Consider the following 15,769-nt stretch of genomic DNA (forward strand, 5'->3'; position numbering starts at 1 on the left):
ATTACCATAAATTATATTATGAAATATATTTATATCGTTTGGATGCTGATAAAAATTGGTTCTAGAAGTGATTTTTTTACTCATAAAATAAATAAAATAGAAAATCTATTAACAAATCAAATTATAATAGTTTTTCTAAAACTCAAAGACACCTACCTAAGAAAAAATTAATTAAGTGAATTTTCATTTAATATAAAATAAATTTTCATAATACATTTTATAAATTAATATATAAGCTTTTATAAATGACTTAGAACCTTTTATAATAATTTAAAACATTTGATAAGCCAATATAAATAATTTTATAAATTTATTTATAATTTGATAAATGATTTATAAAGCATGCATGAGATTTATTAGACATTAATAGTTATTAAGATACTTTATATACAAATATAAGGTTTTCTATACGAATATAAAATCATTATATCAATTCAAATAAACATTTTTGTTTCTGTTTTTATGTAATTTATAAATATATAAAAAAATTAATCACATTATTACTCTTTCATAGTTTTAACAATTAGTTACCATAAATAATTATTTCTAAACTTATGTAGATTATTTGGAAAGTGGTAATTGAATTATCATTTCCTTTTAGATATAATTATAATAAACAAAATTAAACATTATCGGCCAATCAAATTATAACAATTTGAAGAGTTCATTTATGATCGACACGTAATAAAAAATCACTTATGTGACTTCTAAATCAATATATATATATAGTATGTTTATATTTTTATAAATAATTTATAACATTTTATAAATTATTTTAAAATTTTGATAAATTTATTTAAACAACGATAAATAATTTAAAAATAATATTAATAAACATGTTTGGATTTTGTAATATTTAAAATAGTAATTATATAATTATATTCAAATAAAATTTATCAAGTAGAGTATAAAACTATTATAATTATCTTGTATAAAATTTTGTTCATTATATTTTATAGTTTATAAATATTAAATGTAATAAATAAAACATTATTAATCTTTCTATAATTTCGAGAATTAGTTTCCATAAATTGTTATTTGTAATATTATTTTGATTATACGGCAAGTGATGTTAAATGATTTTAGACTTACCTTAAATTTATAGATCTAAATTAAATAAATAAAAATTAAGAATAATCGACCAATCAAATTATAACAATTTCTTGAAACTTCACTTATGAGCGACACGTCACCAGAAATCACTAAAGCGACTTTTCATTTAATATATAGGAAGATGGGACATTGTAAACCTCTTGAAAAAAATTACGCTTATGGTTTAGTGCTCTTGTTTTCGGTTTGCGTCTTTTTTTATATAGTATAAAACCCACCTCATTGTATAAAGTAAAGACTCTAAAAATTATTAATGTTGGGATTTTAGTATTTTATTAATTTATAGAGTTATTCATTTACAAAAAGTTTCCTTTCTTAGACTTTTTTATTTTAACATATAGTTTTCTAAAATAAGAAAAATATTTGATTTTAATATATATGCGTGAATAAATGATTTTTTAAAATTTGACATTTATATTACTTTAGTTATATTATTTGGTGTGTATAAAATATGTTTCATAGAATTTAAATGTGGTTTTAGATATAATTTTACTAAATCTCGTCAAAATATAATGATAATTCCACTGGGAATATAATAGAAACAATATAATGGTTGGTTTGTATTTACATAAAATGTCTATACATATAAATTATCAATTATTGATTTTAATGGAACTATATATTTATATATATATTTTTAAATATATTATCTTTATATTTTTAAATATACTATCTTTATATTTTATCGATTTGTGTCATATTTTGAACAAACCTAATTTGAGACCAGAGAAATTTATTAATTTATAGTGTTTCTTAATTTATAGAGGAAATAATATACAATATATAAAAATTTATATGCGCTTTGATCTAGTTCCTTGAACATAATGAAATTCTTTAATATATTTACTGCTAAAGCTAGCCTCCCATTAAACCATTTAACCATTTTTAGACAATTCATTTAACGTCCATCTTACATAAGCGATGTTGTAATTAATTTGGAATGGTTCATACAACAAAGAGCGAATTTAAGATAAACTAGATTATGACATGTGTGCTTGCGCGGGTGTATTTTTTAAAATATGTTTCTATTTATTTTTTATTTCACTATTTAGGATTAGAAAAAACCCAAATCTGAAGAGCCTAACCGATCTCAATCCGAATAAATAGTACCAAACCCAAACTGAAATTGATCAAATATTTGAATTATTCAAAAAAAATCAATTTAGAGAACTGAAACCTAATCCGATCCAAACCAAAATATTTCGGGTATCCGAATGTATATGAAACAGATTTATATATTTATATATATTAATTATTTTTAGATTTAATGTATATAAAAACATCCAGAATATATATGATACTTTTAAACTTGTTTAAAACTTGAAAATATATACAAATAGTCAAAAGTAAATATCTAAAATAGTTAAAGTATATTCAAAACACCAGAAATATTTAAAAGAATTATTGATTCTCTATCCAAATATTTAAACCAAACCAATTTATATGTTAAATTTAGGTACTATGACATATGCTATTCAAATTTATATGAAATATATTATTTTGCTTATAGATTTTGAGAAATTTAAACTATATAGTGAATTTTAAAATAAAAATAATTTAAATAGGTTATTTCAATCCAAACCGAACCCGCAAAGATCCGAACCACGAACCAAAATTAAGAAATATCCGAATGTTGAAATCTTTGATCCCGAAAACCCGAAACCCAAAGAGAACCGAACTGAACTTGAGTGGGTATCCGAACACCTACCCCTAGTCACTATTATATATCATATATGTGTCATCATATAATTAGTCTTATTTTATATGTGCCATCATATAAATAATAATATAATTAATGGTATTTTATATGTACCATCATATAAATAACTATATTATATTTTAATGTGAAATATAAAACCAATAATTTAAGTTGATGCTTGAAATTTGGCTTTGTATTGTATTTTTCTTATATGTATTGAAAACCTTTTTATATTTTTATTGGAAAATATTTTAGTAAAATTCAATTTTGAATATATGTATATTTTTGAATGAAATTTTGATATAAATCAATTTTAAATTATTATTTTGATTTAAAATATGTATATCAAGTAACATAAGCCTATTACTTTATAATATAATATAATGGACTTCCAATCTTTCTTAATAAGATAAGCTCATTACATGTTTTTCTTAATATATTACTATAAATGTTTCCAAACAATAATATATTACTTTTTTTATTGCTATCATTGTTTCCAAACTATTCCTAAATGTACTTCTACTTTAATAAGATAGATTGAACAAGACATGAATCTTTCATATTCATTCTTTAAATGTAATGTTCATTCATATACCTTATATCATTATTCTTAAGGTTGTCAGATATGCCATAAATTTTCCAACTAAGGATTTGCTTTGCAGTCTTAAACCGTTCTTTTATATATTTAAAATATTTTTTTTAGCTTTTTCAGATTTCATAAGGAAAGTTTTAATATTTCTAGTTTTTGTAATCTTAAGATCATAATGGTCAGTCTATTCAATTTCACCCAAGTTTTATGGAAATCCTTTTCGTTTAGTACTATCCACTATTAGTGAATTTAACTAATTGTTGCGGAGTTCCAAATTCAAGTATAGTATTGTTAATGTGAACTCAATTTTCTCCTTTCATTCTGAGAAGCTGGTTCCAGTAGGACTATGATATAAGAGACCATAGATGACAAACTTTGAAAAAAATATTATAGGTTTTGAGATATCAAAGCAAGTTTAAATTAGGCTTTTAATCAACACCTAGATTTATTGAATACTCATGCCAACAAATTATGATGCTCCTATGGGTGCAACCATATTTTCATCAATAATCATAGTATTCGGAAAAAAAATATGAGTGATGTATCGAATTACTCAGACTAAGTTATATGTGGATATATTTAGTCTACACAATACTCACTCTATAAGCTATTTGATCATATTGTGTGGGTAACTAATTATTAATCAAAATATCAAATATTTATTTGAACGATAATTCAAATTGCAAATCATTTTAGGATAAAGTCACTGTGGTGATATCTTTATCCTAATTTTTCTCATTACACAAAATATTGTTTTACTATACAAATGATGCATAAATTACTCAATTTGATTCTATAAGATTTATGTATTAAAAAAATTACGCATTTGTTATTCCTCATTTCAGAGATCGAAATAGAATACACACATATATGGCATGATTCATGATTTCTGAAAAACTCTTGTCGGTTTTATACGGAAAATCTTAAACATTAATTGAGATCTAATTTTCATTACATAAGTGTAGATCTACTTTCATCATCTAAAACATAAATCTATTATACTTTATGGTCTACCTAGATGTTTATAACCATTAGCTCTGATACCACATGTAAACATGATTTTACATTAAACCTAAGAGGCTTAACATCTAGCTAATCACAGAATGGAGCTACAAAGAGGATTATCGGAATACCTTGATTCTTCATTTGCGTAATCTTCTTGAACGGTTTCGATTATGGAAGATGAGTTTTGGATCTTTAAGTTCGAATTGAGACTTCTCTCCCTTTACCTAACACCTTTCTTTATGTGTTTCTATTTAGTTTTTGTGATGTTTTTAGGATGGAGTAAAGACATCTATTTATAGGTGGAGAGAGTGACCGAACTTCATCATCAAGTTTTGATTACTTTCCTCACCAAGCCTTTCTTACTTCCTTAAAAAGTTTCCTTTAATCTCAATCACCCATCAAAGTTGAATAAACTTCTAGAACATTCATTCATACATTGACCTTGTTTTCATTTGATGCATTGAACTTAATTCAAATATTTTCTTACATTGACACATGCTTTCATAAATCACCTAAGTGAGAAAACCTCTAGAAGAAATCACTTGCCTATTAGTTAATCTTTATTAGGAACTAAACTCCTTTACTTACCAAGTTTATTGGTTAACAAATATGCTTAAGGTTAACAATCTTTACTAAAAATAGATAAAGATAAGACCACATCATAGAAAAATATTTATTCATATACATAAAATATTTCTTACACTCTATCCCTGGCCTTGAGAGGGGGCTGTGGAAGTATGAACTTTCCACCCTCTAACATTATAAACTATTTTTCAGACATATTTTTGCTAAAGTATCGTTTGTTCGGTAATATATGTTACTATAAGAAAATATATGATTTATGACGACTGATGTTATTGTTAATTTGTCGCAAATGGAGCGTTTCGACGAATTAACAATAATATTGAATTCTTCGTAAACCACGTCGTAACATAAATTCATTGTAACCGTTACGATGAAATTATTTCTTCATAAACACTAAGCATAGTAAATCATTGTAAACTCGACGTTAACCTACGAGGCAAACATCCATCGTGAAAGACTCATAAAATTTGTTGTAAAGTACTCGTGAATATTCGAAGTTAATTCGTCGTTCAGGTTATGTAAATTCTACGAGGAATTTACATGGATGACGATGTTAATACAAAAACTTTACGAGGAAACATGTGAGGTATAGCCCCTGTTCAAAAACGCACTGCATAGTGCTAGTCGCCGGAGAAATGTTACGCAGCCACCATGCATGGCGAATTGGCGTGATTCGGTGAACAAATCAGGAAAAAAAATTCATCGACCAGCTGTAGAGCTTGAGTCAATTCCAATATTACCCTTCATTTAACTTAAACAGTTATACACATGGGTTGCTCACATGTTAAGCGCATCATAAACCACGTGAACATTTTGGAATTTAACTACGAACTAGATTTTGACCCGCACGGGTGTATTTTAAAAAATATGATGCTATTTGTTTTTTATTTCACTATTTAGGGTTGAGCAAAAAACTCAAATGCGAAGAATCAAACCGATCCCAATCTTAATAAGTAGTATCAAATCCGAACAGAAATTGATTAAATATCCGAATTATTCAAAATTTTGGTATTTTAAGAACTGAAACCTAATCTGATCCGAACCAAAATATTTTGGGTATCCAAAATAGATTTATATACTTATATATATTAATTATTTTTAAATTTAATATATATAAAAACATCCAGAATATATATGATACTTTAAGTTTGTTTAAATACTTGAAAATATATACAAATAATCAAACGTAAATATCTAAAATATACTCAAAACTCTAAAAATAGTTAAAGAGTTTTTAATTCTCTATCCAAATATTTAAATCAAACCAATTTAAATTGGTTATCCAAATCCGAACCGAATCCTCAAAGATCTGAACCGAACACGAAATCTCAAACAGACCCGAAAACGAACCCGAACGCCCACCTCTAATCACTATTATATATCCTATATGTGTCATCAAATTTTACAAAAATATGTGTTATCATATAATTAATCGTATTTTATACGTACCATCAAATAAGTTTTCTTATAATTAATAATATTTTATACGTAGAATCATATAAATAATCACATATATTATATTTTTAAATTTCAAAGTGAAATATAAAAACCATAATTTAAGTTGGTGTTTAAAATTGGGCTTTGTATTGTATTTTTCTTATATATATTGAAAATATTTTTATAAGGGTTATTGGAAAATATGTTAGTAAAAATCAAATTTTGAATATATGTATTTTTTGAATGAATTTTTTATATAAATCAATTTTAAATTATTATTTTGATTTGAATATGTATATCAAGTAAGATAAACCCATTACTTTTTAATACAATGTAATGGACTTCCAATTTTTTTAATAGCATAAGCCAATTACTTTTTTTTTCTAACTTACTGTTATCCATGTTTCCAGACAACAATATTTTTTTAACTTCTATCTATGTTGTCAAACAAAAACTTAAAGTACTTCTAGATTAATAAGATATATGTATTATATATAACAAAAAAAAAACATAAAATACCTTAAACCAAATCGTCGATTAATCCCCGCGTAATCTCCAATTTTTTTATCCAGCACTAGGCATAGCACGACGTACGAGGAACACCTAGAGAGTTTCCGAACAGGTTTTATAGCCACTACAAACACGTTTTCACTAACCATTTCACATTTACTCTTACATTCCTTGTTAAACAACTGCAAAGATGATCCTCGTAAAATACTCGTTATTTTACAACTGCTTTACGACAAAAGTGATTCATCGTAGAGTTGTCGTAAAGCATGTTCTAAAAATTAGTCTAGACGGCGCCAAGGAGAAAAATCGGTCCTAGCCGAAACGATTTTTTTAAAAAATCTGGTTTATACGATTCAGATCGGTTTAAACTCTTCTAAATCAGTTTAAATTGATCTAAATCGATTTAAATATGTTAATTAAGTAATAATGTTAGTACAAATCCATAAATTTTTCTAATTTAATTTTTTATATATTTAATTTTAATAATATATCAAAATAATTTTATAATTAAATCTAAAATCTAAAATATGTTATATAAATGTAAAATAAATCAATCTTATATATTAAAACAGAAGTCACAACTTTGATTCATGTGTGATTTTTTTAAAAAATAGACCTATTCCTAGAAAGTCATGTTACATTTAATATATAATCTTATCATTTAAATTTTGGGTCTACCATAAATTTTTATTGGGCTATCAATAATTGAATTTAAACAATAGATGATTCATTAGATTTATAGATAGTATAAATTAAATATATATAATTTAATGTTGTATATGCTAAATATTTAAATATATGTCGATGTTAACTTTTAAAATTATAATGATTTTTTATTAAATAACAAAAATCATATTATCTAACAATGATTAATCTTTACTACCTTAAACCAATGAAAACAAATTTTAAACTATATAGTTTATTTTAAAAATTAAACAAAAACTAAATGTTTAATTATTTACTCGATAATATAAATCTATGAAGTGAAAAGTTTAATTTTTTAAAAACTTTATAAATTTGTGAAATATTACAATATATTTGGATATGACAATAAAAAAATATTTTACTAATCTTTATATATATAGTTACGATTTTAATAATGAAATAATAATCCGAAAATATATATATAGAAAAAATACAAATACATGTGAATGTTTGAAATAATCTATTCAATGAAAAAAAATATACAGTAAACTTATTATGTTTTAAAAATTGATAGACACATATATATTATAATATATACCAATTTAAAATTAAAAATAAAATATTTATATAAAAATAAATGAAAATAAAAATCCGCACGGTTGCGCGGATCAACATCTAGTAATTTGTTAAATCCTAAGCCCCAATACCTCTAGTAGTTTAGTTACTGCCTAGCAATTTCTTGAACATTTTTACGATGAAATATGTACTTTAAGAAGAATTTGTTTTTCACGTAATCTACTCGTTACCTTGTAAATTTACGACAACCAATATTTGTCATAAATGTTATTCGTTATGTGCATGTTTTTTTGTAGTGTATGTACAATATAATTCAATATTTCATGTTCCAAGTTCAGATCACATATCAGACCGACATTGACTATCCATGAACCAAACACCATTGAATTTGTTCTAAACAGAAAACAGAAATGGTATATAAAAGATGTATCATAATAACTCTTTCTCTCTCAAAAAGCTTACTTTTGAACGAAGCAATCACGAGAAACCTTTGACAATCTCTTACTTTGGATCTGTTTCCTTATTCACTTGGTTTCTTCTGTAACCTGTATCCAAAACTTTCTGGTGCTTTTCCCTCTTCTCGTGTCCGATCCTCATCTTTTTTCCCTAAAAATTTCATTGTTCTACTAAGAAAAAGACAATGATGAAACCCATTTGTTTCCTTCCTGTAAAATTATCTTCCTTTTGACATAATCTTTCTTAGTTTTATTTAACATATTTAAAAGCCTCCGTTTGAAAATTTCTTTTCCCCTTTTCAAAAATAAAATCTTTTACTGATTCTGTTTTGTTTTCCCGAGAAAATTAATGAAACCGCGGCTATATTCTCGGGAGATCCTATCGAACCCATGTTTCTGAATCAGTTCATGCACTTCTTGAAATCTATTCACACTTTCAGAAGGAAAACCCTAGCTCAATAAACCCTAGATCCTCTGCTTTCACACCCTACCTTGTGATCCAAGCTATGTCTGGTTCATGTTTCAACCCGTTTCGTCTCAGGCGGTCTCTGAGACCCCAGTTTCCTCCAGATCCTTCCTTCCCCGCCTTATCCGCTAACCCTTCTTCCTCCAAAACCAACCGGTATGCAGAAAGTGAGACGATGGAGAAGAAGAGATTCGATAGTATGGAGTCTTGGTCTATGATCCTAGAGTCCGAGAACGTGGAGACATGGGAGGCGTCTAAAGGGGAAAGAGAAGAATGGACTGCAGATCTCTCGCAGCTATTTATAGGAAACAAATTTGCTTCCGGAGCACACAGCCGGATTTACAGAGGGATCTACAAGCAGAGAGCCGTCGCTGTGAAGATGGTTAGGATCCCTACACACAAGGAAGAGACAAGGGCTAAACTCGAACAACAGTTTAAGTCCGAGGTTGCTCTGCTTTCTCGTCTCTTTCACCCTAACATCGTCCAGGTCTGACTTCTCTATCCTTCTTATCATAGTTTAAACGTCTTTTCATTATCAAAAAAAAAAAAAACATAACACACAGATCTTGTCTTTAGAAGTAGTACCCATTGATTTGGGATTATGAGGTATAAATTTAATAATTAATTATTAGTAACATAGCATACAAATGCAAATTTTAATATATCAAGATACTGCATCCAACTACAAATACGAACATAGGCCTTAATTGTTTCGAATACTAATGATATATTTATTTTGATATTATAGTTTATTGCGGCGTGCAAGAAACCGCCGGTATACTGCATAATAACAGAGTACATGTCGCAAGGTAATCTCCGAATGTACCTCAACAAGAAGGAACCTTACTCGCTCTCGATTGAGACCGTACTAAGGCTAGCTCTAGACATCTCGAGAGGAATGGAGTATCTTCACTCGCAGGGTGTTATCCATAGAGACCTTAAGTCCAACAATTTACTTTTGAATGATGAAATGAGAGTTAAAGTTGCAGATTTTGGGACTTCTTGTCTTGAGACACAATGCAGAGAGGCCAAGGGTAATATGGGAACTTATCGTTGGATGGCTCCAGAGATGATCAAGGAGAAACCATACACTAGAAAAGTCGATGTTTATAGCTTCGGCATCGTTCTATGGGAACTCACCACTGCCTTGCTTCCATTCCAAGGCATGACTCCCGTGCAAGCCGCGTTTGCAGTCGCTGAAAAGGTGAAATAGCGTTTGCGATTAACTTGTGTGCTTTTGGGACGTAAGTCATTAATTATTTTTCTTTAAAAAAAACTGAGCAGAACGAGAGACCGCCATTACCGGCTAGCTGTCAGCCAGCGCTAGCTCACCTGATCAAGAGGTGCTGGTCGGAGAACCCTTCCAAGCGACCGGACTTCTCAAACATTGTGGCGGTGCTAGAGAAGTACGACGAGTGTGTCAAAGAAGGACTGCCTTTGACGTCACATGCAAGCCTGACGAAGACCAAAAACGCGATTCTTGATCGACTTAAAGGCTGCGTCTCAGCCATCAGCTCACCATCTTCGTCCTCCTCTCTTCCTGTAAATGCCTAGTAATTCAAAGTTGTTTAATTACCATAACACTCTCTCTCATTGTAAAGATTAGTATTCTACTTCTTTTTCTTTCACTAGGTATTTGATTGTATTTCGCATCTACACGATGTTATATGGTTTACACGTAATTAATTAGGCTGATTCATTTGTATAATGCATAATCTAATGAAACGTATTGATCACTGGTCTCTCTCATTTTGAAAGGAAGTGAGCTGAAAATAAGGATTGCGTAATCTAAAATGTATTGAATTTAAAATAAACGTCTCAAAGAGATGCGTATGCATAGTTTAGTTTTTTAGACTTCTCTAATGTATATTTTAGATTACATGTTATCGTACAAGTGCAAGATTGGTTGAAGATTCATAGGTAATTTTTCTCCCTCGTGGTTCCTATTTGATCTCGATCTATAACAGACAAGTGGTTATATTAAACCTGTGACATAATCCTCTCTTTAAAATCCATCAAGAAGTAATGGAAGTCCGACAAACACTCTTAGAAACGATCTGAAATTTATTGGCTTATTTTTTATAAAAAGATCTGAAAATTTCTCTATAATTGATTTGCTGCTAAAATAAATTAGTATCACTTACCAATTGGTTATCTTATAAAAAAGTAAAGCGTCATACACAAATATGAAAATTTTATTTGATAAAATGTGAATTTCTTTAGTTAATTAATAATTTGGAATATGTGATAATGGTATTATTATTTGAGTGTGTATCTTTCCATTTACAACAAAGAAATATTTTCAAATCCACTTTAAAACATTATCAATCATACTTATTAGTAAATTTTGTATGACTGAATAACATGCTATTCGAATTAATATTTATAAATCAGAAGACCAATATGAAACAAAAGAGATGTCTTCTAAAAGTATGATTTCCAAAAGATATGGGAACACACGATAATTCTGTTTTGTTAACATGAAACCTTGAAATGTAGTAAATAATAACAAACATTCTATTATTCTAACAATATGCAAATAATATAGATTTAGATGAAAAGAACAATCTTATCGGTTGAAACTGTTCATCCACAGTTAGAGCAACAAAGAGCTATTTCTCGACAATTAGAACAAACATAAATAAAGTTGTTAAGAAAATAATGAGGAAAAACTCATCATTCATACATCTAAAAAAACAAGAAGAAGTTTAAACTTTTTTTTTCTAAATAGGCAACTCTTGTAGGTTTCATGATCTTTTTATGATATGTGTTTGTGTATTGTTTGTGCATAAGTTTCTTCAGATTAATATTTTAACTATATTATTTTCGCTTAGTATTTGATAAAAAATAAACTAAACCCTCTAAATCAAGCAAAACGTGTCATGAAAGAAGAAGAGGAAGACAAAGAGGGAGAGGACTAAGAGGGAGGAAGACAAAGAGGGAGAGGACAAAAAGGGAGGGGAGATGCCCATGAGGACAAGGAAGAAGCTCAACGTCAAGAAGCTCGAAGCAAAATACCGGTACGGTTTCTTTTATTTATCGATTTGAGATGGTTATTTATCGATTTGAGAATCATATCAAATCATGTTATTTACATTTTCTTATGTCAGTCTTTGACAAACGGTTGTTACTAATATTTCTAAAAAAAATTCTAAAATATTCTAGTTTGAGAGATTTGTGTGTGGAAAGAAACTTATGCACAAACAATACAAAACACATATCATATAAATATTAACCAAACACACTATATAAAATAATAACAACAACAAATGGTCAAATTTTTACTTAGAGAAGAAAGATTCTTAAATATCATGAAACATGCAAGAGTTGCCTATTTAGGCAAAGTTTTGAATTTCAACTTGTTGACTTTAAAAACACAAGCTTTCTGATTTTGTTGCTGTAGTTATGTTACTTTCATTGGCCGACATGTATGAAGATGGAGATATTGTGATATCCATTGGAGGAAGATCCAAAGGATCTAAAGTACAGAACCCTCTCAACCAACCAAAACATGATCGTGAAGCTCGAAATGAGAACATCTATAAAGTATAAACTCAACAAAAAGTTCAAAACAAAATAAATGAATTTTTTTGAGCAAACTAACTATTAATTTTCTTTTAATTCTCATTTGGATATTAATTTGCTTTTCTGTAATGTATGTGTAGCCATTTGGTGACAGTAGAAAAATTACAAGAGAATGTACAACTTCATCTCTTTAACAATCCAATTAAATAACATGAAGGTATTTTTTACACATAATTGAAATTTTATTTACATTATGATAGATTAACGAAAGCTAAGTCTTGTTTTTTCAAACAAGTGTGGCTCTGTTGTATTAATTAAAAATTAAATATATAAATAAATTTAAACCATTTCCAACGAAAAGAGATTTGATCAGGAAAATTCCGACGAAACAGTTCAGTCTGACATTTCTGACAAATATTCGGTCGGATATCCCGTCAAGAAAATCCAACAGTATCATCCCGTCAGAAATATACTGCCGAAAAGTTTCTTCGGAATTTCCCGACAACAACCTTTCTGACGCACCAGTGTTGTCGAAAGTAATTTCCGACAAAAATTTTCCTCGGAATAATTTCCGACGACCACGAATAATTCCTACGACCAGGAAGTTTTCGGAAGTTCTTTCCAACGAAATACTAATGACTAATTCTTACAGCAATATATGTCGGTAGTTCATTGGAAATATGTCAGTTAGAACCCTTTTCCGTCATAATTTCTCAAAAATTTCCGACGGAGTTCGATTAAATCCATCTGCTTTCTTGTAGTGCAAGAATCCCACCTTCGATCGTTTAGCTTCTTGGGACTGAAATGGAGACAATTTGTTTGGTTTTTGGTTATTGTGGAGAATCAAGACAAACGATTCTTTCACTTTCTAATTGTTAATAACATTGCCCATAAATACTCTACAAGATAGAAAGATCACGAGAGAAGTGAAGAGGAAATTAGATTAATACTCGTACGATAAATTTTATTCATGATCATTTAATCCAAAGCTAAACAAGTTTTCTAGTCTGAAGTCAAATAATGTAAGGTAGAAAAAAATGAATATTATCAAAAGAGCTTCGGTCTGTATGTTTTGGACTTAAGAAGGTGTTGAATTAGGTGGATCATTGCCAATTCTTGCGGATGTCGAAGGTGTAGTTGATCTCCAAGTAGCACTTATTATCGTCATCAACGAACTGAAATATACAACAAAATAAATAAGTAGCTTGGACACTGATTAACTAACAAAGTAAATCATAGTTGCATTTTAAGAATGCCTGGCTCATACTTATCAACTTAAGTGAAATATATACCTTCGTCCTTGCGGAATAGGATCCTCTAGCGAAAATACCAGACGGCGTCGTTTCTTCAGGCATTACATGTTGGTAAGGCTCAGCTTGAGGACTAAACGTTCCAAGCATTGCTTTCGTACTATCCACTGTCCCAACAAGAAAAACACAGAAAATAAATAGAGAAAATCTTGAAAATGTATATTTAACAATAACCTAAACAAATACCCTTGACACCGGTTTTCCAAACGGTATTGTTGTAGCGAAGGCCCGAAACGATATTGTTGGTGACACGGAAGTTGAAGACAAGTGTGTACTTGGATCCTTCCTTTATGGTGAACCAAGGACCTTTTGGGTTTGGCACTCCATCATCAGGTATCGTCAACACCATCTCCTCTCTGTCTGGAGACCTAACTGTCAAGTGTAGGATCTTTACTACAGGATCCGGTGTCTCTGCATTTCGTAGTTAAATTTCGTTTAGTGTGTGTTGATGTAATAATTTAAGCGTTTCCCTTCTAAAAAATTATTAGCATGTAGATATGGACTTTATGCCGCTATATAATTTAGCCGAGGCTTGGGTAAGTCAAATTGTCATTTGATTTTAATGAACTTGCATGAAGCGTCCTTCTCTTACATTAACATAATACTTTACTTGACTATAATGAGATCACAATGATATCCTTCTAAAGCTTACAGCTAGCGTTAAATCATAAGATATAAACCAGATTATGGTTTTGGTTTACCTCCGACGTCTTCAAAATCCACGACCCCGATAAGCTGCTCCTTCCATCTCCTCAAGCTTTCATCATCCTATCAAATTTTCGCGAAAAAAAAAACTAATTTAAAAGAAATATCGCTTGATAATAGTTCAATTTTAATAACATATGTTAACGTGTTTAAATGTACGAGATTCATACGTTAATATGCCATGATACAACTAATATAACTAAACTGTAATAACACCATTAACTATCTAAGAAGTTATAGTTTAAATCCCTCATATCAATAAATTGAAAAATAGAAAGACCTTATCTTTCTCGAGCTGTTCTTTGAGAGCGATCATGGGGCCGAGTTCGGGCTTCCTCTCTTCGTCTTCTTCAGACAAGGAGCTTTCACTGTTCATTCTGCTTAGCCTATTTTCTCTATCTGATGTTTCTCCTGAAGCTTCTCCTTTCTTATTTTCATCATCCAGACCCATATTGGTTCCTCCCTCCTACCAGAACAATACAAACGAAAACAAAATCTCCTTGCCGATCTAATAAGATCTTAGTTAAAGTCAACCGTTGGGTTCGAGCAAAGCGCAAAGATGGCAATTGAAAGAGGGAGAGTTTTGGTTGTTTTTTGTTGAGAAATGTGTATATTTGGAGCTTGAAGAAATGGTCATGCGGTGATCCTATTATTTTGTAAATCCCACTCCAAAAATCAGAATTTGCTAAATATGTACGTACGAGTCTTACAATGCGCGAGTTGAAATGGTTACACGTTGAGGACGGTCTATTAGGGTGCCACATAGATGGGTTGTCTATGAGTAACTAATAAATCTTAAAATCAACTAAGGGTTAGCGTTTATAATAGTGTATTTAAGAAATAATATATGGTAAACAACTTGTTGTGCATCGGATGTAATTTGTTTCTCAAATCGTAAACAACTTGCAGAGCTCGAGGCATTCTTGAAATTTAACTTTTGCGTAGATAAGTTGTGCATCGGATGTAAGCAAGGAGAATAAAAGCCTCCGAGTGCCAGCTCTCTCAAAGCCAATATATTTCTGATTTTATTCCTCTGCTTCTTGCAAAGAATGTCATAACTTATAATGTCCGGTTTTATAATGTCCTTCACTAAATTATAGTACACGCTTAATTATGCAGAAAATTATGCAGAAAATTAGAGAAAATGCTTAC

The 15,769-nt window shown here is 29.3% G+C and overlaps 2 protein-coding genes across 2 annotated transcripts; one reads left to right on the top strand and one right to left on the bottom strand.

Annotated features, from left to right (window-relative positions):
• Positions 1–8,008: 8,008 nt before the first annotated feature.
• LOC103838029 (serine/threonine/tyrosine-protein kinase HT1) lies at positions 8,009–10,861 on the top strand. The gene is made up of 3 exons (XM_009114442.3): positions 8,009–9,564; positions 9,826–10,281; positions 10,362–10,861. The coding sequence occupies exons 1-3, from the start codon at positions 9,118–9,120 to the stop codon at positions 10,629–10,631; spliced, it is 1,173 nt and encodes a 390-aa protein (XP_009112690.1). The 5' UTR covers positions 8,009–9,117; the 3' UTR covers positions 10,632–10,861.
• Positions 10,862–11,819: 958 nt separating this feature from the next.
• LOC103838030 (rho GDP-dissociation inhibitor 1) lies at positions 11,820–15,693 on the bottom strand. Its single transcript, XM_009114443.3, has 5 exons — positions 14,898–15,693; positions 14,614–14,680; positions 14,099–14,323; positions 13,895–14,019; positions 11,820–13,777 (listed from the first exon to the last, which is right to left on the bottom strand). The coding sequence occupies exons 1-5, from the start codon at positions 15,066–15,068 to the stop codon at positions 13,706–13,708; spliced, it is 660 nt and encodes a 219-aa protein (XP_009112691.1). The 5' UTR covers positions 15,069–15,693; the 3' UTR covers positions 11,820–13,705.
• Positions 15,694–15,769: the final 76 nt, after the last annotated feature.

This window comes from Brassica rapa, chromosome A09, assembly GCF_000309985.2.
Source record: "Brassica rapa cultivar Chiifu-401-42 chromosome A09, CAAS_Brap_v3.01, whole genome shotgun sequence".
Lineage (NCBI taxonomy): Eukaryota > Viridiplantae > Streptophyta > Magnoliopsida > Brassicales > Brassicaceae > Brassica > Brassica rapa.